Source organism: Elephantulus edwardii, unplaced genomic scaffold (genome assembly GCF_000299155.1).
Source record: "Elephantulus edwardii isolate Elephantulus edwardi_28Jun2011 unplaced genomic scaffold, EleEdw1.0 scaffold00318, whole genome shotgun sequence".
NCBI classification, from domain to species: Eukaryota; Metazoa; Chordata; class Mammalia; order Macroscelidea; family Macroscelididae; genus Elephantulus; species Elephantulus edwardii.
The window spans coordinates 1,087,436-1,110,913 of NW_006400068.1; the positions used below are offsets into that span (position 1 = coordinate 1,087,436).

Here is a 23,478-nt window from a genome sequence, read left to right on the forward strand (position 1 = left end):
AGTATATGTTCTGTGAGATCAGTGTCTGTCTTTTTCAGTCATTTTGTTATGCCCACACATGTAATCTATCCAAGTCCTATTTATATGCCACCCCTATTATTTTTTAATAGGAACATTATTGCCTCTTAATTTCCATGAAAATGTCTGTACCTAGTATTCCTCCTAACTAACTTGGGAAAGACTGGAAAACATTATGTTTTGCAAACTAACTCACAAACACATTTTGACCCAGTTCTACACAAAATTAGCCTATTTCCAAGTGTCTGATCCACTAGTAGTTTCTGGAAAGGGTTCAATCATTATGAGATAACAGTTGTAGAAGCTAAAGGACATACTAATTAGTAGAGAAGAATACACTAGGTAACATTTACAATTAATCACATGATAAGAATAAAGAGGTCTGGGGTGTCAGAAACCTTGAAAATTGGCTCTAGATACTATGTTAGCTCTTATTGGAGAAAGTTGGTCTCCAGCTACCTTAACTGTGGACACATGGTCTTGTAAATCATCAACAACAGTGGGACCAATATAAGAGAACACTTTTCACGCAGTGAGAGGTAGTGGTGGAAGGACTGTGAAGATATTGTGAGGACAGTGGTAAAGAGACTGTGGTATTGCTGTGGAGAGATTGTGGCAAGGTGTAACTAGAGGAACCCTGGAGATAGAGCCACAGTTAAAAGGTTTTGCTTGCTGGATGACTGAAGAAAAAGCTGACTTGTAACTGCTCTGAGATAAAGTTTGATGGATGATTAAGGAAACCAGAGGCTTCTTGCATTTGTGCTGCTGAACAAAACCTGTACATTAATTATTTGAGAAATTGTGTCTTGCTGTTAATCTTTGGAGTAGTTGTTGAACTAAACCTGGACTTGTATTGTTGATATCCTCTGCTTTTTCTGCTCCCCAACTTATCTCCTTACAAGTAAACCCCACAACCATGAGTAAAGTGTGTCAGTCATTTTGCAATGAGCATTGAACCCAATGATTGGTAGAATAAGGTACAGGAGCATGTGGGGTGGGAAATCTCATCATGTAGCTATTTATTTGGTACTATGGATATTATTAATAGGGGAAGTTCCCCTTTCTAAAGCAGGTCAGATTCTAAAGCAGATCAGACACAGTAAACCCCATATTGCATCTGCTCCTTTTGCTGAGTTTATTGTTGTTCTTGAAGTAAATGTATACCTTAGTTCAATGTCAATAAAAATAGTTCCCCTATTATGCAAAGGCATTTGACTGTGTGGAACATAACAAACTGTGGCTGACTCTGAGAAGAACGGGAATCCCAGAACACTTGATTGTGCTAATGCAAAACCTATACTTGGACCAAGAGGCAGTCCTCAGAACAGAGCAAGGAAACACTGCGTGGTTCAAATCTGGGAAGGGCATACACCAGGGATGTGCCCTGTCTCCATACCTTTTCAACCTATATGCAGAACAGATTATCAGGGAGGCCGGGCTCTATGAGGAGAAATGTGGTGTCATGATTGGTGGAAGATCTATCAACAATCTGTGTTACGCAGATGACACAACTCTGCTTGCTGAAACTGAGGAGGACCTGAAATGCTTGCTGCAGAGGGTCAAGGACTGTAGCCTTCAATATGGATTGAGGCTCAATGTCAAGAAGACAAAGATTCTCACCACTGGACCAATTGGCAGCATCAGGATGGATGGTGAAGAGATTGAGATTGTACACAGCTTTAGTTTGCTTGGCTCCACAGTCAACACTCTTAACACTAGTAGCCAGGAATTTAAAAGATGTATTGCAACGGGAAAGTCTGCTGTTAGGGACCTCTCCAAAGTACTGAAGAGCAATGGTGTCTCTCTGTAGATCAAGGTGTGTCTGATATACAGGCCATGGTCTTTGCAATCACTTGTTATGCATCAGAGAGTTGGACAATGACTAGGGAGGATAGAAGGAGAATTGATGCCTTTGAGCTGTGGTGCTGGAGAAGAGAACTGAGGGTACCGTGGACTGCTAGGAAAACAAACAGATTCATCCTGGAGAGGGTTAAACTGGGAGGCCCCTTGGAGGCAAGGGTCCATCTAACATACTTTGGACATGTTATAAGGAGAGACTGGTCCTTGGAGAAGGACATCATGCTTGGGAGGGTGGAGGGACAACACAGGAGGGGAAGGCCCTTTAATGAGGTGGATTGATTCAGTGACTGGGGTAATCGGGATGGGTGTATCAGAGATGGTGTGATTGGCACAGGACAGAGCAGAGTTTAGGGCTGTTGTACATAGGGTCACTATCAGTCACAAGTGACTCGATGGCACATAACAACATGTGTTCAATATAGTGCATCTGAGAGTTAGACAGTGAATAAGGATGACAGAATAATAATTGATGCCTTTGAGCTGTGGTGTAGGAGAAGAGCACTGAACATCCCATGGACTACAAAGAGCACAAACAAATAGTTTTGGAGAGGGTGCAGCCAGAGTAGGCTTTGGAAGCAAAGATGATGAGGCTTCGCCTCATGTACTTGAGACACATTGCTAGGAGGGGATATTCCTTGGAGAGGGACATGATGCTAGGAAAGACAGAGGGTCAGCAAAGGAAAAGAAGACCCTCAACCAGGTGGGTTGACATGGTGATTGCTACAGTGGGCTTTCAAGTGGCAAGAAGTGTGAGGAGAGCACAGGATAGGACAGGGTTCAGATCTGTTGTTCATAGGGTCACACTGGGTCATACTCAACTTGATGGCCTCTAACCACAACAACAACATGTGTTACAATCAATTTCATTTCTACAGATGTAATTTTTAGAATTAACATAAAGAATAAATGCAAAACCATAGGGTGTGCTCTTTGCTTCAAAGTGGCTAATCACACCTACCCCAGACGTTGACATTATAGTTTTTCTCAGTTTTTCCAGCAACATTTGTGGCCTCACAAGTGTAACGACCAGAGTCTTGTACCTGAGCATCTTCAATCTGAAAACAAAAGCATACTTTAAAACTATAGTACGAAGAATCTTAAACATTTCAAAAGTAAAGAGGATAGAATCAATGGCTATATACCTATTACTTAGATTTAATATCTATAAAGATTTAATCCTCATGTCATACCTCATTTTAATTTGGTACATATTAGTGACTGAAAATCTAGAAAGGTTTTCTAAATGCAATTTGGGTGAAATAGAAAAATAATTATTTAAGTTACAAACATATATAATCCTTATGTGTCCAAGATATTGTTAAATCAAACCCTGATTATTGACTTAAATATCTTTGCTCACACTGTTTATAAACTTTTTATATTTATTTTTATTTAATATTGATTTGCATATAGAATTTGTATACATTGTGTTTAACACTTTTTTCATTCACATTGTGTTTCATACAATCATTCCCATATTTAATGTTTTATAAAATTAATCACCATTGAACTATTCTCACCATAAACCTATCTTTTCATATAAACTTTATTAAGCCAGACATTATATTTAAATAGCTTCAGTCTCTCAGAATTTTATCTAGTGCTTGGGAGAAAATTGGGTATGGGCAAATCTTTTTCGATCTATTTAGCTATAATATGCACTGATGCTAATTCATCATTCATTCATTGATCTTTAAACAGTCAATGAAAACTGTTCTTGGCACTGCGGGTAGAAGAAAAAGAGAAATACAGTGTAATAAAGTTTTTATTTTAATGCATTAACATGTCACTAAAAGATAAAGCATATGAACATAAAAAGAGCTTAATAATATAAGGCATCATTAAAAAGACAAAAGAAAAGTCAGGCTTCAGAAACTGCTGTACATATAGGGTCGCTATTACTCACAGACAATTCAAAGGCACATAACAACAACAATATAAGAAGTATATATTTGATTATCAAATGAGATTCCAATCAATATAATGTTCAAAAAAAAGAAGAGTCACTGGGGTTGGAATAATCATGAAATGTATAGTAGGGGTGCAGATTAAGTACTCAGTAAACAATTATTAGTTGATGTGAAAAAATAGAATTGGAATTTTGTCAAAACACAGATACAATATTGAAGAATATTAGACCTAAAGAAGTATGCAAAATCCAGTGTCTTTATTTTAGAGATAATTTTCAGTTCAGTCGACATATTGGACTCTTGCTTACCTCCAGGGTAGAGCTTCAATGAATTTCAGGATTTCTTAATTGATATTGTCTCTTTCCTCCTACTCCCTTTGGGGTCTGTGTTCTGAAGACAACAGAGCTCTATTCCCATGGAATTTTGCTATGATAATGCTAATCATAATCAGATACTCCTCAGAAGAACTGCTAGCTGTGATCACAGAATTGTATCTCTTTATCTTTCAGTCAAATCTGAGTTTTGCAAATTTGGAAAGTATATGTTTTTATACATGCAGCTGGATTTATTTATTCTTCATCAGTATTTCCAATTCTTCCTTTTTTTTTCTTTTTCCAATTCTTCCTTATCTACTCAGTTCCACAATTATAAGGTCTTAAAACTCAAGGTATTTATCCTCTTAACTCTAACATGCACTTTTAAGCTATCTGTCTCCCCTTTCTCTGGTGGCCTTATGGTAAGGAGCTGCACTGCCAACCTGAAGGCACGTGGTTCAAATCCACCAGCTGTTCCACGGGAGAAAGATGGGAAATTTCCTCTTGTGCAATTTACTGTCTCTGAAAATCCACTGAAGGGTCAGCTGAGAGTTTGTTCTGACACAATGGTCACAGCATTAGCAACTGCCATTCTTGGGAACCATCACCAACTCCATTTCCCAGGAAATCTCTTTGTTCGCCAGTTATAACTTTCCTTCATGAACAGTATCCCTTAGTAGCATGAACTCTGAAGCTACACCACCTGTGTTGAACTCCATTTTCTGCAACTTAATAATTGTGGGAAGATTACTTAGCTTTTGGTTCAAGTTTTCAACTGGGTTATTTTAAAGGTTATATAAGTATTCTATTGACCAACTCATTTCCTGAATTCTATCACTTCACAATGTCTTTCAAAGTTCTTATTTAAGTCAATTCAAACATGTAAAATATACTTCTAAATATTCACCTTGCTAAATTATCTTGTTTAATGATCTTTGTTTCAGCTAATTTAGCTTACTTTGCTTCTTTAATCAGCTTTTCCCATCTATCCTTAAAGAGCCAAGTAGTCTTCTAAGACTCATGAAGTAACTATAGACTAGCCTTTTTTATTCTCCAAAATACATAGTCTATAACACCCATGTTATCTTTAACTCAGTCTTACTGCACTTTTCAATTCAAGAGACTTTATGTTCTAGAGAAGAAAATGTCTTATGTTTTGTGTCTTTATTTAGAATACCTAGAAAAGGTATTTGATGATTGGTTGAATAACTGAAAATAAAGCACTTTTTAAAATTTTCTGTAATATTTTAATGAATTAATTATTCTTTTATTGTTAGTTTTAATAATTTTAATGAACATTTACAGAGATTTTGGATTTCCATTCATTCATTGCTGCACTTCTCTCCCTGCCCAGCCCTCCCCCCACCTCCCGGCCTGCCAGTTCGCTCCTCTCTTTTAAAAGTAAAAGAAACACCCCTTTCCTGGAACACAACCCCCCCGCACCCCTCCCACTGCCCCAAGTACATTCCACTATGCAATCTTAATTGTGGACTCTTGTGATATGGTTATCACAAGAATTAATTACTCTTATATGGTATCTAGCTATAAATTTTAATGGACAGTTAAATATTTAATTATCTCAAGTATAATACAGAATAATATTACAAGTGTCAGTAGTTAAATAGTTCCTGGACTTCTATACTTATAGAAGATAAAAGTAGCATAGTACTCCTAAAAGACATGCAGTTTTGGAAAAGGAGAGTTAGCAAAATGAGAGGAAAACCCTCAATAAGATTGACTGACACAGTGACTGAAACAATGGGCTTGACCATGGTGGAGATTATAAGGATACTGCAGGATAGGAAAGATTTCTGTCTGTTGTTCATAGGGTTGATAAGAGTATTAGAGCAGGCTCAAAGACTCCTAACAACATCACCACAATACCTATGTTACGAAATGATATAGGAAAAAATAAGTGAATCACTAGCCTTACCTTCAACACATTTCCATTTTCTGAGATACTGAGGCCTGATTTTTTCAGCAAGGGACGCCCATCTTTTAACCAGGTCAGAGTAGGTGGGGGCACAGCATCACTCTCACACAGCAACTCTACAGCTTGGCTAATGAGGACAGAGATGTTCTGTTCTTCTCCCATTATGTTGGGCGGTACTAAATAAAAGAGGAGTTTACTCTCAGGATAAAGCAGGCTACCATACTGTTTATTTTTATTAGACATCAAGCTCTATAAACACAAAATAACCATATTGGCTCTTTAAAAGCAAAGTGTCATAATCATTCTAACATACTTTCTTTGCTATCAGTATCATCACTTGGTTCAGAATTAAATGTTAATAGTACATTAATGTATCCTTGTTGAATAGAAATAGTTCTTAAACTTCTCATTTAGATAATTATTAGGACTGGGAAGCTCTCTCAAAGTATGCATTTAAGAAATTTCTATAATTAGAAGTTCACTAACGTTTAAAAAAATGACAATTTATTCATGAAATATTTTGAAAATAACAATGATGTAAAAACAAATAAACTTTCAACATACATTTGTGGTTTTCGCAAAAGAAAGCAATTTCATAGCAGCTGTGGAGAAACAAACGAAGACATCTAATCCAGTTCTACTTCACAGTGTATCAAACATAAAGTGAGTGACAGATAACGGCTTGTTTAGGATAATATGACTGATGTTACCATGGCTAAGAGTTTTTGGGCTCGTAGTATAATATTCTTTTACATTCTCCTCATATTGTCTAGTAATTTTCTATGGAATGAAATAATGTTAAAGCAACAGCTTAATGAAGAATGAGCTAAATCAGTGGCCAGCTGAAAAACATACTTACAATTGCATAAAAGTAGATATTAGTTGAAATTTTAATGATACTGGAATTAGAATTCTCTGGCAATAAGATTTATCAGATGCTGAAATGTGTTCCTAGGGAAGTTTAAGGAATCTCCCCTCCTTTGGGTGTGTTAAAGAATAAACATTCAGACAGTTTAGGTGCAGTCCTGCCAAAATGAAAGGGTAGGCTCCATAACAGCTCAAGGACTCTTTCTAGCCTGTATAGTATAATTCAGAAAATACAAAGTGATGGTAAATCCATCACTATGGAAGGGCTGCTCTGAAAGAGCACAAAGAAAAACTTCCTTGACTATTTCTCACTAAATTTCATAATTCCTTAGGATCATGGGGAACATACTATTTGTAGAGAAGTTGCATTAAATTTTAACTGCACTCAAACAGATATTAAGGGACATAGAAAGAAATTCTTTGAATTAGAAATATTGATAGTGTCCATTCACATTGAAATTGGCTTGATATCATCACTGTAGTGAATATGATAATGAATAAACATACAATAAAATTAGACTTGTCTGTTGGTAGGTATCTTCAAGTTGACTATGACACATAGTGATTCTATAAACAATATATTTGAACCTTGCCTTACAGTGGGCCTTCCTCCTGATCTCTGATATGACTGAGCCCATTTCATAGTCACTGTGTCAATCCATCTTGTCGAGGGCTTCTTCTCTTTCTCTGACTCTACATATTTCTCAGATGTTTCTTTTTTCAAGGTCTGACCTCTCCTGATAATATGCTGAAGTATGTGAGATGAATTTTCACCATCATTGCTTCCACAGGCACCCTGGGTATACTTGTTCTCAGACAGAGTCATGCGTTCTTTTGGCAGTCCATGGGATAGTCCATACGCTTCACTACCACCATAATTCAAAACCATTGAAGATACTTTTGCAATCTTTATTCATTATCCAACTTTCAGGTGCATAGTAAGTAACTGAAAAATCCGTGGCTTAAAGCACTATAGTCTTTGAACCGGCATCATTGCTTTTTAGCACTTTGGAGAGTACTGTAGTAGATTTTCTTAATGATTTTTGGGTTTTTTCTATTGATTTATTGATTCCTGTTGCTTGAGTGTTGACTGTGGATATGAGAAAAAGAAAATGCTTGACAACTTCTATTTTTCTCCATCTATCACAATGCTATTTATTTGCTCAGAGGCGAAGATACTCGTTTTCTTGTTGTTGACAAGTAATCCATATTGAAGGCTAAAGTCTGTGATATTTTGTGCAGCAAATGTTTCAAGTCCTCTTCATTTTCTGAAAGCAAGATTATGTTACCTGTATGACACAGGTTGTTGATTAGTCTTCCTCCAATCCTGATGCCACATTCATATAGTCCAGGTTCTCGAGTAATTTGCTCAGCATAGAGATTGAATTCGTATGGAGAGAGGATACCACCCTGACACACACCTTTCCTGACTAAATCATGCAGTATTCCCTGGTTCTTTCCAAACAACTTCTACTTTGTCTATGCATAGATTTCAATCAGCACAGAGAAGTGTTCTATGATTTCCATTCTTTTCAATGTTACCCATAATTGATTAGCACCACTTTATTTCTAGAATGATAATATTTTGCTGCTCCTTTGTCTGTTACACAAGGAAAAATCACAAACTAAAAGGGCATTTCCACACACTGTTTCTCAGTTCAGTACTTGTGCTAAACCCAAAGGAAGAAATATCATGTTCAATGGCTTGGAACAGATCAATAGTGCATTTGTGCAGAAATGCATGACCATCTTTCTGCTAAATTTAATAGCACACAAGACATCTGGCTCTTGATAAGTTTAAAGTCATCTGTGCAGGAACAGAAAATATTTGGATAGTTTTTGATATATGACACATTAGGTAAAAAGATACACAGTCTGTTTGAGATTAAAATGACTGCAATACTAAACAATATAAGCACAATTAGTGCCACTTTCTAAAATATCATGGAAACAGATACATTCACAAGCCTTTTTCTTAGCCAGGAAGTTCTACACTGAACAGCTGATTTCACAGTTTGGAAATAATTTCAAGTAAAGTCTGGCCTCATTAGATAAAAATGTATCCTAACTGTATAAAAGTATGCTTATTTGAAATTATTTGCAGAATTGATGAACATGCGCTGTTTTTAGAAATGAAAGTCTGAAATAATTCAAGACAGTGGAATGCTAATTTATTTCCAAATATTTTCCCTCCAATTACTTTTCTTTACAGCGAGATGAGCTGAACTCACTTCAAAAGAAAACAAGATTTTTAGAACTGAGAGGAAAAAAATGCAAAACAATAGCATAGTTGTCTTTTAAAGAACCATAAAGTTAATGTAATTATAGCCAAGGATATATATTACTGAAACACATCTATTTTTTGTGTCCTGTCTTTCATTTCCAAGTTTTTGTTTAGTCTGAGAGAAGAACGAGGTTCTACCCTTTAAATCCTTAGCTTCCTTAGATCTTATCTCTATTTTAGTTTTGTGGTTATGTTACTTAAGAAGGAGTCTATCCTGGACCAATTTCTCATCCTGTGCTTTATACTTGTTAAATTTAATTACCTAAATAAAAATTGCCATAGGATTACACTTGTCAAGATGCTAGAGAATGTGTGATCGCTAAGAAAGTCCTCTGAACAGAAGGTTTTTATTCTTTTTAAAAAATTATCACAGGATTACAAAACTTTCAAAAACTCAACTGAATTTCTTCCAAGGAGAAAATCCTTCAATGAACTCCATTTTTATTTTTAAAAAAGGAATAAAAAACACCCCAAACTATTAAATCTATTCTCTTCTCTTCCTACTATCCCTAACTCATCAATATAATTCTGATAGGCATTTTTTGATAAAAAGAGCTAGCAGTTTGATTTTGTAAAGACTTCTTACAAGGAAATTACTGGGCAGTTATATTCTGTCTTAAAGGATTGCTATGAGTTAGAATCAACTTGATGACACACAACAATAGAATCCATTTAGGCACAAGTAATAATGTTACTACTATTACTGTTACTACTCCAGCAAAATACATAATATATATGAATATAATATCTAGATTGCAGAAGAAGAATTGATGCCTTTGAATTGTGAAGTTGGAGAAGAGTGATGACTATCCAATGACCTTCCAAAAGATCAAACAAATATGCCTAGGAGAAGGGGCAGCCAAAGTGTTCCTTGCAGGCAAAGGTGATGAAGTTTTATGGCACATACTTTGGGCAAATACATATATAATTTGTCTCATATACTTTAGCAGAGATCATTTCTTAGAGAGGGAGAGCATGCTTGGGAAGGTGGTGAAACAGTAAAGTAAAGGAAGAACTTTAGTCAGATGGATCGACACAGACTGTAGGAATCAGATTGAGGTTATTAGAAATTGTGAGGATAGCACTGGATAGGAAAGGTTTCAGCTCTGTTGTTTATAGGGTTGCTATCAGCCATATGTCATTTGATGTCACCTAACAACAACAATGATATAATATATAGACTAAAACACCTCCAAACTTAATCTCATTATTGTCACATTGGAACCAACTCATAGCTGACCCTTGACTGGACTTTTTAGGCTTTAATTGTATAGCAGGTGACAGCCCATTTTTACCTCCCAATGAGCTGTTTATGGATTTGAACTTACAGAGGAGTGGCCTATAGTCTTTGGGTTGACAGTGCAATTCCCTATGAACTAGGCCACCTTATAACACATGGAAATAGTATTCATCATAGAGAATCTACTGGCAATTAATTTCAGAATAAAAAGCTATTGTAAAATTATAATTATTTAATAGCTTTATACACACACACACACACACACACACACATATATATAGAGAGAGACACATATTTGAAACGCTAAAACTAAAACTTATTGCCATTGATAGAGTCAGAACTGACTCAGTTGATTCTTGAGTGAGTTTTGGGGGGCCGTAAGTAACAGGGATGAGGATGCCCGTTCCAAGTACAAATACAAATCCTCAAACATATTAATAGCTCACTATTTAACTTTTATGCCAGGAATAACTAAAAGGAATAGTGTAAAATAAATCTAGAAAATTATAAAGAACAGTGATACATATTTCTATAATTCCAGAAAAATCAACTTTCTATTATCTCATTTGGACATTAAACCAAAGAATAATGGAAAAATACAAACCCAGATTTTCGTTACTAAAACTCAGTCAATATCAATGTCACTTCTTTTAAGAGCTTACAGAAGCCATTGTGTTACATATTTAGATCTATTGGTGAAATGTTCTTTGAGGATATTTTATCTTGGCAGCCTTCTAGCTCTTCATAAAGCATACAAGTAACCCCATAGAAGAAAGTAATTAGAAACCCTGGGGCAGCATATTATTTCAGATACAGCCAAATGGTACTAAAACTGGAGACTGAATGTGGATCCAAGCCAACTGCAGCAGAGAGAGCAAACAAGAATGCCTAGAGAACTCTTTGCTAATTTACTGATGATGACAGAAACTAGCCTCTTCATTAGGTATATATGATATTCATATTACAAAAATGAATATTTTTGTTAGGAAAAAAATATGATATTTTGTAAATAGTGACCATTACAACTTCTTTTGGTAAATCTGGAAATAATTCTATGGTCTGGAAGCAAAATAATAACTTTTATGCTTAAATCCATTAAAAAAACCCCACAAAAACCAACAAACAAACCCACTGCTACCCAAGTAAGTTTCAACTCATGGCAATCTTTCATTGAGTTTCTGAGGCTATAAATCCTAACATGAAGACTATCATCTTTCTCCCTCCATTGAGCTTCGGGCTGTAAATCTTAACATGATGAGAGTGCTATCTTTCTCCCATGAAGCTACTGGTGGATTGGAACAACTGGAATGGAAACACATGGCCTTTTGGGGAATAGCTCAGCATGCCAGACTATATTCCCAGAGCTCTTCCTTAGAGCCAATTATTTGGAGGTGAGGCAGAACTTAGACAAAGAGAGCAGTACTAGTGCATACTTTTTTAGGGATGACAGAAAAAACAATTTAATTATCCACTAATCAAGGAGTAGAATGTAAATAATATATTGGAAAAAGAGCTAAAATCAAAAGAGCATACTGATAGAGAATGGCAAAAGTAATCGAGGTATAAAGCCCAATATGGCTCTGGTGAGAGAGATGTACCCCTATTACTCGACAAGTATACTGTTGTTGCTGGTGCTATTGAGTCAAGTATGACTCATAGGGACTCTATGAACAAAATATCTGAACCCTGTTCTATCCTTTACCATCCTCACCCTTCCTGACACATAAGAGTACAGTGCAGCAGTCACTGTCAATCTACCTGGTTGAAGGTCTTCCTTTTTTCTGCTGACCCTCCACCCTTCCCAGCATCATATCCCAGGAATTAAAACGAGGCCAAAGGCATACTGTGGGTCAGACCATCAATTACTTTTATACAAGTTCAAACTGAGGCCAAAGAAAATTAAAATAAGTCCACAGGAACCAAGATATGATCTTGAGTCAATTCAATCTGAATGTCAAAGAGTTATTTTAGGAATAGACTTGAGGCACTGAACACCAATGATCAAAGACCACATGACGATGCCAAGGATATCACCCATCAAAAAAGCAAAAGGTCATTACAAAAACAGAGGAGAAAGAAAAAAAGTTGAAATGGATGTTAGAAGAGACTAAAAATTGCACTGCAGCATCAAGAAGCCAAAACTAAAGGAAAACATACCAGAGTAAAAGATCTGAACAGAAGATTTCAAAGGGCAGTTTGGGAGGACAGAGCAAAGTATTATAATGGAATGTGCAGAGAACTGGGATGGGAGAATGAAAAGGGAAGAACTCACTCTGCATTTCTCAAACTGAAAGAACTGAAAAACAAATTTAAGCCTCGTGTAGCAATACTGAAAGATGCTATGGGCAATATATTGAATGATCCAGAAAGCATCAAAAGAAAAGAAATAGATATACTGTAGGTAGGTTAAAAAAAACAAAACCACAAAAACACCATTTTGTCTAAACTAATGCTTAGTTCAATTTTGCTTGTTAAATATTTTAATCAAGTTTTAAAACTGAAGCAATATAAGATTGTTGGTGGACAAAGAGAGATAACTGCCATTTGAAAGACAATTACTTTACTGTTATCGGTAATTGGATGAGACTGCTTCAATGACAGAACATAAGATTATTATGAGACCTGAAATATACTCCAATAGAGAAGACGAGGTGTAAAACAGTTTTGCAATAAAATGGAAATGTTTCTTTCAAGAACAAGCTACTGGGGAAATTCAGGAAGGTGCATACCTCATCCATGAGCAAGTAGCCTCTTTCTCACTGGTCCTATCCTGGAATCTTTGGAGATGCTGACAGAGCCCATTGTCACAAGGACTGTACCCATAAACAAATTTTTGCTGATCAGTAAAGGGTTGGTTCACAGACGGCAGTTCCAGGGTACGTTGACAATATCTGATGCAGAAAACTTCCACATTCAGACCAACAGATGGCAAGACCTTAATTGAGGGAGACAAGAACAGCTCTGCACTGAATTGCATGCTGTCTTCCTGGAAGTGACTGAGGAACTGGGCAATGATGAAAGTTGTCATGTGTGAACTTTTACTGATTCATGAGCAGTGGCTAATGGTTTAGTCAATATGGTCAGGCAAATGGGCCATGGAAAACTGGACTATTAAAGGGACACCAGTGTGGGGCATGAGCCTATGGAAAGAAAGAACTCTGGGAATTTAGGGGGTGCACTAGAATTAGACATGTCAACACTCATCAAAATAATCACTTGCCGGGATCAGAGAGTGGTTGGAATCAGCTGGTAGACATGTTGGTAGACTCCTGTGAGGTGGACAACTGGGTCTGTGAAATGAGTGGACATGGAGACATGTAGAGATGGGCTGAAACCAGGCACATTTCTCTTTTTCCCCTCCAAGGCACAAAACACCACCTGCTTGCCAGGAAGAGAAAAGAGACTGCAGATGGCTGTGGGACAGATTCCAAGGGGGAAAGGCCATGTACATAGTTGACAAGTCAAATATATAAGAGCGATGGCACCAGTGGCAGTGAGAGAGAGAGCTTCATATGAGTCCTCACAGGAATAGATACTTACTCTGGATTGGGATTTGTATACCCTGTAACTAAAGCAAATGCCAAAATATCATGAAAGGACTGGAACAAAAGATACCGTACCAGTTTGTGTGGCCAAGTTATATTTCTGCAGATCAAGGGACACACAGCCTACAGAGTGCAATAATGTGCCAAGAAATATCATATTAAATGGACATACCACATTGCCTAGCACCCTCCAAGTAATGGTCTGGTAGGGAATTGGAAAGGGCAATTGAAACATTTGTTATCTAAAACAGGGGTGGGAGTGATCAGGGTATGAAGTGCTGGCTCACATGCATTCAAGAGTGTGAGCTCACACTCAATATGAGAGAAGCTAAAGGGGTTTGTCCCTGGACAGATTCCTACATTTCTCATGGTTATCTGGAGAAGAAAGTAGGAGAGGATGCTGATGCTACTCATTTCACCTGAAATTGTTTTCTTCTTGCTGATCCTGCATTCCAGGCACAGAGATGCACCTACAGATACCAGGACCAAGAGTGATTCCTGAGCAAACAACTGTAACAATATGCTGACACTCGTACGCAAGAACTCACAAGGGCCTTATGAGGTGGACTGTACCTTCATCCCATCTTTCAAAAGTAGTATTAATAGTGAATCGACAGTGAGTTAACTGTCCTGCCTAGTGGCCAAGACAGCCAACTGGTGCACCTATGAACCCTATTCAACATGAATGGAAATGGACTAAAGGGAAAACTTGCCAGACTGGTCTTGTTACCTGCGATTTGGACTAGCAAAGTTCCTGAGCCTGATGTCCCTTCCCAAGGGGGTAACGTTTGGGTAAAACTAAATGACAAATCGGAAGAAGGAGAAATAATAACCAAGGATAAAGGAATGAATAAATGGGTCATGCACTAAGGGTAACCTAATACCTCAGGAAAGACGTAGAGCAAGGGAATACTTTTTCCAGCCAAACATCAGAGACTAGAAAAGTGAAGCCAAGATACACGAAAGGGCATAAGATGAAATGTATTAAATTTTATGTTTATTTGTATGTATTTGATGGAAAATTATGCTTCTACTATGTGTAACATTAATGTTAAAATATATTGTAAAACTGAATGCTGTATGTTATAATTATGGAATACTGTATTCAGAGAAAGTATGCAAGCTTACTAGTTGTGATTAGAAAGGGAAGATTTGCTATGGAGAATATAGACTGAACAGGGATGGAGATAGAATACATCCCTGACACACTCCTTTCCCAATTCCAAACCATGCAGTGCTTCCCTGCTCCATTCACAAACAGCCTCCTGCTCCAGGTATAGGTTCCTCGTGAGCACAATCAAGTGCTCTGGGATTCCCATTCTTCTCAATGTCAGCCACAACTTGTCATGATCCACAGAGTCAAACACCTTTGCATAGTCAATAATGCACAAATAGACATTCTTCTGGTATTCTGTACTTTCTGACAGGATCCATCTGACATCAGCAATGATATCTCTGGTGCCATGGCCTCTTTTAAACCCCACTTGAATCTCTGACAATTACCTATCTATGTACTGTTTCTGCCATTTTTTAATGATCTTCAGCAGTATTTCACTTGCATGGGATTATCAATGATATTTTTTTATAATTTCCACATGCAGTTAGATCATCCTCATTAAACAGCAGAGGAGAAAGAAAAAACGGAAATGGATGTCAGAAGAGACTCTAAAGATTGCACTGGAACGTCCAGAAGCCAAATATAAAGGGAAACATATCAAAGTGAAAGAGCTGAACAGATGGTTTCAAAGGGCAACTTGAGAGGACAAAGCAAGGTATAATAAAGGAATGTGCAGAGAGCTGAAATTGGAGAATAAAAAGGGAAGAACTTGCTCTGTATTTTTCATGCTGAAAGAACAGAGAAACAATTTTAAGCCTCAATTTGCAATGCTGAAAGATGCTATCGGTAATATATTGAATGACCCAGAAAGCATCAAAAGAAGATGGAGGGAATATACAGAGCTACTGTACCAATCACTGTACCACTGTATCAGATTGACACTGAAAAATTTCAGGAAGCACCATATGAACAGGAGCCAATGGTAATGAAAGAGGAAGTGGAAGCTGCTTTGAATGTACTGGCAAAAAAACAAGGCCACAGGAATTGATAGGTTACCAATTGACTTGTTTTAATTAACAAATGAAGACATGGATGCACTCATCAGTCTATGCCAGGAAATTTGGAGGACAACTGTCTGGCCACTGGATTGGAAGAGGTCCATATTTGTTGTTTGTATTCTCCAGCCAATGAGAAATTATTTATTTTGTGCCATAGTAAGCATAGGGGAGGAAGACCACAGATGAGATGGATTGAAACAGTGACAAGGACAATGGAGGTAAGTGTGTCAGAGTCAGTGAGACTGGTTCAGGACAGGGCAGGCTTCAGAGCTATGGTACACAGGATCGCTATGAGTCACAGGTGACTTGACAGCACATAACAACAAGAACAACAGTACTTATTAAGGAAACAGGTCTGCAATACAGTTTTTTCCTCTGGAAAATCTCACTACCTGGGACATAGCTGCAGATGCCCACCAGGCTCTACCCCACTAACCTGCATCACCAACAGTCACCATCCAGCTGTGCCACAATTTACAGTCTGCAAGGTCCTTCCCCATCATTCACCAGTTTCTTCAAAACCAGTCTGCTACTTATGGTCATGGGAGGCATTTTCCTGTTGGGTCTGAGACTCTGAGAAACCTTCTAATGAATCTGAACCCAAGGGCCATAGAATAATTTGGGAACTGAAACACGAATGGATCGGTTCATGTTAGAAATTATGGACACATACAGCTGGTTAAGGATTTGGTATACATTGACCTGAGACTTCTCATAAATGTTGTTGTTGTAGTTGCTAGGTGCCATTGAGTCGAGTATGACTCAGAGTGGCCCTATGAAGAATACATCTGAACCCTGTCTTATTCTGTGTCATCTTCACACTTCCCAATACACTACAGACCATTGCTGCAGTCATAATGTCAACCTTCCTGGTTGATGGTCTTCCTCTCTTTTGCCAACTCTCCACCCTTTCAAGCATCATGTCTCTCTTCAAGGAATTACCCCTCCTAGCAACATGCCCAAAGCATATGAGGCAAAGCCTCAACATTCTTGCCTCCAAAGAGCACTCTGGTTGCACCCTCCCCAAGACTTATTTGTTTGTTCTCTTGGCTGTCCGTGATCAGTGCTCTTCTCCAACACCACAGCTCAAAGGCATTCTTCTTCTGCCATCCTTATTCATAGTCCAGCTCTCAGAAGCATAGCAAATGATCAGAAAGACCATGCCCTGAATCGGACACACCTTAGTCCTCAAACCGACATCATTGCTCCTTAATAATTTGGAAAGGTCCCTAACTGCAGAATTTTCCAGTGCAATGCATCTCCTTATCTCCTGACAACTGGTACCAAAAGTGTTACCTGGGGATTCAAGTAAGATGAAGTTGTTGAAAGTTCAATCTTTTCTCCAATCATCATGACATTGCCTATCGGTCCAGTGGTAAGAATTTTGCTTTCTTGACATTGAGATGCAATCCACTCTGAAGGTTGTATTTCTTGATCTGCAAAAGTGCTTCACGTCCTCCTTACTTCCAGCAAGCAAGGTTGTGTCATCTGCATAACGCAGGTTACTGAAGACTCTCCCTCCAATCCTGACGCCACATTCTTCTTCCTAGAGTTCAGCTTCTCGAATAATTTTCTTAGCATACAGATTGAATAGGTATGGAGTGAAACTACAGTGCTGATATACTCCTTTCTAATTTTAAACCATGCAGTGTTTTCCTGCTCTCTTCACACAACAGCTTCCTGGTCCAGGCACAGATTTTATATGAACATAATTAAGTGCTCTGGGACTCTTATTCTTCTCAAAGTCAGCCATAACTTGTTATGATCCACACAGCCAAATGCTTTTGCATAGTCATTAAAGCACAAACAGACATTCTTCTGGTATTCTTTACTTTCAGCCATGAACCATTGACCTTGATGGCATCAATGATGACCTATAAATAGTCAGTTGTTAATTTCAGCAGAATGAATGATGAAAACAATTTGGTGTCAGGAGTGATAGTACTGATTGCCAAAGAAATGTTTATTATAAATATAAGGTAAACATAAATAGTCTCAGCTTTAAATAGATTAGTTGGAAATAACTACCTGAACAGATACTTGTTTTGGTGACGCAAGTATCTCCTCTAAAAGTAGAACTGCTAACCAGTCATGTTCTTCAGAGAACTCTAAAAATCTGATTCCCTACATACTAATGATTAGGAAGCTCTGAGGGCATAGTCTCCAGCAAGTTATGTTGTTAACCCAAAGGCTGTATATCTCCGGTGGTTTGAATACACCTGCAACTTTGCAGGAGAAAGAAGAGCAGTCTTCCTCCATTATGATTTACAATCTCAGCAACCTGAAGGAGGGTCGTTATGAGTTGGAACTGAGTCAATGGCAGTGAGTTTCTGTTTTTTTAAAAAAAGGTTACTTATTGACATGTGCATTTTAATTTTCCACAACTTGAGAAAAGAAAATGAGTGCAAAAAAAGAAGTGAAATTTTTTAAGTTGCTGATGTAATATAATTTCTTTTGTTCATTACTCTCGTTTAAAAAATTCCCTTAAATTCCTCTGTAATCCTAAGCACATCTGAATCAGAGCAGAAGAATTATTAAAATGTCTCACCATACACTCGGAGGTCAAAATCTCTTTGCTTCTCACCAGCAGCATTCACTGCTACACAGGTGTATCTTCCTGTATCACTGATTTGGGCACTGGTTAGTGCTAAGATGCGACCCCCAGAGAGAACCTAGAAACAACAAGAAAAGTAAGAAACAAATGTATCCCTGACAGAACAGGATTATTCTCTTTTTCCCTTCTCATTCTCTTTGTGAAAAATCAACTGGTTAGGACCAAACTTTGTAATAACCGATCTCTATATACATTCTCTCTCTCTCTATAAGTTCAAGTGAAGGTCAGTTTGATCCTTACTTAGCATAGGTAGAAACAACAAGAAATAAGAGGAACCCTTCTTCTTTTAATTAGTCTTTGAGTGAATGAATAATAAAGAAGCTGAAATTAACAAAACAGTAGTAGAAAAATTAGCTAATGACATTCACTGTGCTTTTATTTTACTGATTCAGTAGTATTTCTAAAGTTTGTTTTTAATTCTAGATCACCTAGAATTAACTAACAACTGGAAGGTACTGGGTTTTCAAGAAAGGATAAATCAGTAGGATGTTAGCAAAATGTGATTTCTGCAGAGCAAAATAAAATTATTGAAAGCTTTAAATTGCTTATATTGTTACTGAGCTTTTTTTAAAAAAAATTGAGCCAGCGCAGTACATATAAAAGGATTTTTATATAAGAGTCAAAATTTCATTTCTTTTTTTGTTTTACTTTTACACGAGGGTAGTGTACTAGGGGGGAGTATTTGGGGCCAAGTGCAACAGTGAATGAATGGAAATCCAAAATCTCTGTAAATTTTTACTGAAATTAATAATAAATTTTTAAAAATTTCGACTCTCAAGATGTTTTTCTTTTTCTTTTATTATCTGATGTTTTTAGAGACACAAATACATTGTTATATATGGTTATTCATATCATTATTATTTCCAAACATAAATAATAAAGAAACTATAAAATATAAGAAAAGAAATTATATTTGAAATTGCTCTTTGTATTGTTAATAAACAATTTTTTGTGTAGGATATCTCTTGTAGAGGTGGTGGGGAAGGTATGAGTAAAAACTGACAAATACCTAAAACAAACTGTCAAAGTGAGAATGCAAAGATGAGTGCATGTGAGATAAAAAGACCACAAAAATTATGCCCTTTACACTTACAGTAAATTCTTTTGAAAATTCTTTTGTGTGTGTCTAGTATTTGTCGATGCAAGTGAATACATTTTTTTGATCAAATGTATTAATCATTGCTTTTTAAAATAAGCATTTACCTCTTTGTACTTCTTGTCCTAAATGATTATATACCAAATATTACCAAAGAAATTAAAAATAGTACCTGAATTCCATTAGCAAAACTAGACACTGGGCTCCCATCTTTTAACCAGGTCAGACTTGGAGCAGGAATACCTCTGGCTTCACATTCTAATCTCACAAGATTATTAACCACCACTGCCACCACATTATTGCTGCCAGATATTGAAGGGGGCACTGAAAAAATGTAAAGAATTAATAACAAGGATATGATAACATCACAGAATAGCTCATTACAAGGCAATGAAATTTTTTTATAATTTTATAGAAAATATCTTACAGTTTTTAAAAAGGACTTTTAAGAGGAGCCCTTATAGTTCAACAGTTAAGCATTTAGATACTGACTAAAAGATTGGTATTTCAAATCTACTCTGTGGTCCCACAGAAGAAAGCCCCAGCGATCTAATTTTGTAACAATCACTGTATTTTTTACTATAATTAGCCAATACAAATAATGTGCCCCAGCACAGAACTTGCACAGTACATGGGAAATCTAACTCAAGAAGGGGATTTCATAATTTTTTTAAAAAATGGATGATGCATGACCTTTTGCATTCTTCATGGATAATATTCTTGATATCCTCTCACAGCTCATCTGGCCATTGGTGTTCAAGGCCTCAAACCTGTTTCTGAGATGGTTTTGAAATTTGAGTGGGATAAGTAAAATTTTGGTTCCTGTGAATTTGATTTAATTTTCTTTAACTTCAGCTTGAACTTGCATATGAGTAGTTGGTGGTCTGTTCCACAATCAGCACCTGGCCTGGTTTTCACAGCTGATATTGAGCTTCTCCAGCATTCTTTCCACAGATGTAATTGATATGATTCCTATGCATACCATCAGGTGAAATCCATGTGTACACACTGTGTTTGCATCTTATAAACAGTATTTGCAATGAACCCTAATACAAATACCAAATTAATTTTTCAAGGAGATTGGAAGGATGCAAAAGGTCATTACTTTGGTAAAGTGTCTGTTCATATCCTGTGCCCATTTTTCAACTGGTTTATTTACCTTTATCTTCCTGTGGTGCTCAAGTATTTTATAAATTCTAGATATAAGTTCCTTAATATTTTTCCCCAGTCTGTGGCTTCTCTTTTTACCCTGTTGGAGAAGTTTTTGGATGTGTATAGGGATTTGATTCTTAGAAGGTCCATTCATCTATTTTATCCCCCCTTGGTTGTAGATTTTTCAAATACTGCATAGTGCCACTGCTGTAGAATGGGACTGACATCAGGGTTGGGGTGAGACTGAGAAAAATGGGATAAATTGTGTACTGCATTGAAACAGATGAGAGAGAGAACAGTTTAAAAGCGATATATGATTGGTTGTTATGGTGATGACGGGAGTCCAGAGTGAAGGGGGGGGATTGTATACAAATGAAGGAATTTTTCTTTTACTTTTCAGACAGGGGAGCGAACTGGGGGGGCGGGAGGTGTGGGCAGGGAGAAAAATGCAACAATGAATGAATGGAAATAAAAAATTTCTGTAAATGTTCATTAAAATTCATAAAAAAAAAGAGGTCATTACTATGACAGAAGAGGAAGAAAAGACCAAGATAGATGTCAGATAAGACTCTGAATATTACAAAAGAGAGCTGAGAAGCTGAAGCAAAGGGAAGAAATAAAGAAATTAAGGAGCTGAACAGGAGATTTCAAAGGACAGTGTGGGAAGACAATGTATTAAAATGAAATGTGTAGTAAAGAGCTGGAGTCAGAACATCAAAAGGGCAGAATTCGCTGAGCATTTCTTAAACTGAAGGAATTGAAGAACAAATTCAAGCCTCAAGTTGCAATACTTACGGATACTTCGGACAGAATATGAAATGATCCAGGAAGCATTAAAAGAAGATAGAAAGAGTATACAGAGTCACTGTATTGAAAGGAATTGGCTGACAGAGAAGAATTTCATGAAACAATGTATGAGCAAGAGCCTATGCTGATGAAGGATGAAGCTCAAGCTGCTCTTAAAGAATTGGCAAAAAACAAGGTCCTAAGAATTGATAGCATATCAATTGACATATTTCAACAAACATACACTGCCCTGGATGTGCTCACCAATTTGTGTCAAGAAATCTGGAGGACAAACATCTGATTTGAAGAGATCCATATTTGTAACCATGCCAAAGAAGGATGACCCGACAGTGTAGAAATTATCAAAAGGTATCATTAATGTAACATGAAAGCAAGATTGTGCTGAGAATTATTCAAAAACAACTTGAAGAGAACATCAACAGAGAACTTACGCAAGTGCAGGCTGGATTTAGAAGAGACCATGGTAATAGGGATATGATAGATAATGCTATAGAAAGATCTTGGCTGAAGGCAGACAGTACCAGAGGAATGTCTACCTATGGTTCATTGACTGCAAAAAAGCATTTGACAGTGTTGATCACAACAAACTATGGTTAACTCTGAGAAGTAGGGGAAACCCAGAACACTTGATTTGGTTTATGCAAAACCTATACTTGGACCAGGAGGCAGTCATCAGAACAGAGCAAGGAAACACTGCATGATTTAAGATCCTATCTCCATACCTTTCAATCTTTATGTGGAACAGATCATCTGGGAGGCTGGGCTCTATGAGGCAGAGTGTGGCAACGGGATTGGAAGAAGACTTATCAAAATAACAATCTGCGTTATGCAGCTGACCCAACCCTGCTTGCTGAAACTAAGGAGAACATGAAGCACTTGCTGTAGAAGGTCAAGGACTGCAGCCTTCAATATGGATTGAAGCTCAACATTAAGAAAACAAAGATTCTCACCACTCACACAATTGGCAGCATCATGATAGACAATAAAGAGATTGAGATTGTTAACAGCTTTAGTTTGCTTGGCTCCACAATCAACACTCTTGGTACCAGCAGCCAGGAAATCAAAAGACAAATTGTACTGTGAAAGTCTTCTGTCAGGGACCTCTCCAGAGTACTGAAGAGCAAGGATGTCAGTCTGGAGATAAGGTGTGCCTGATTCAGGCTGTAGTCTTTGCAGTTACTTGCTATGCATCAGAAAGCTGGACACTAGGGATGATAGAAGGAGAATTGCTACTTCTGTGCCGTGGTCCTGGAGAAGAGCGTTAAATATACCATTGACTGCTAGGAGAACAAACAGGTTCGTCCTTGAGAGGGTAAAACCAGGCCACTCCATAGAGGCAAGAATTATGAACCTTTGTCTGACATAGTTTGGGCATGTTGCAAAGACAGGCCAGTCCATGGAAAAGACATCATGCTTAGGAGGTTGGAGGGATAATGCACGAGAGGCAGACCCTTGATGAGATGGATTAATTCAGTGACTGGGATAATGAAGATAGGTTTGTCAGACACAATAATGTTGGCCCAGGATAGAGCAAGGTTCATAGTTATAAGATACAAGTAACTCAATGGCACAGAACAACAACAATATATGTACACATACACACACCCACACACACACCCACACCCATATGGATTGAAGCTCAGCATTAAGAGGATAAGATTCTCAACACTGGGTCAAATGACAGTGCCCAAATGACAGGGCCAAATGACAGATGAAGAAGAGA

General features: G+C 37.3%; 1 protein-coding gene across 1 annotated transcript in view; it reads right to left on the reverse strand.

Moving 5' to 3' along the window:
- The window catches only part of HMCN1 (hemicentin 1), a 763,653-nt gene that overhangs the window by 206,839 nt on the left and 533,336 nt on the right, over positions 1-23,478 (reverse strand). The window contains exons 40-43 of the mRNA XM_006901311.1: positions 19,969-20,120; positions 18,635-18,758; positions 6,036-6,211; positions 2,837-2,933 (exon numbers count right to left, since the gene is read on the reverse strand). Of these exons, the coding sequence (XP_006901373.1) occupies positions 2,837-2,933; positions 6,036-6,211; positions 18,635-18,758; positions 19,969-20,120 (549 nt within the window). The remainder of the gene's footprint in view (positions 1-2,836; positions 2,934-6,035; positions 6,212-18,634; positions 18,759-19,968; positions 20,121-23,478) is intronic.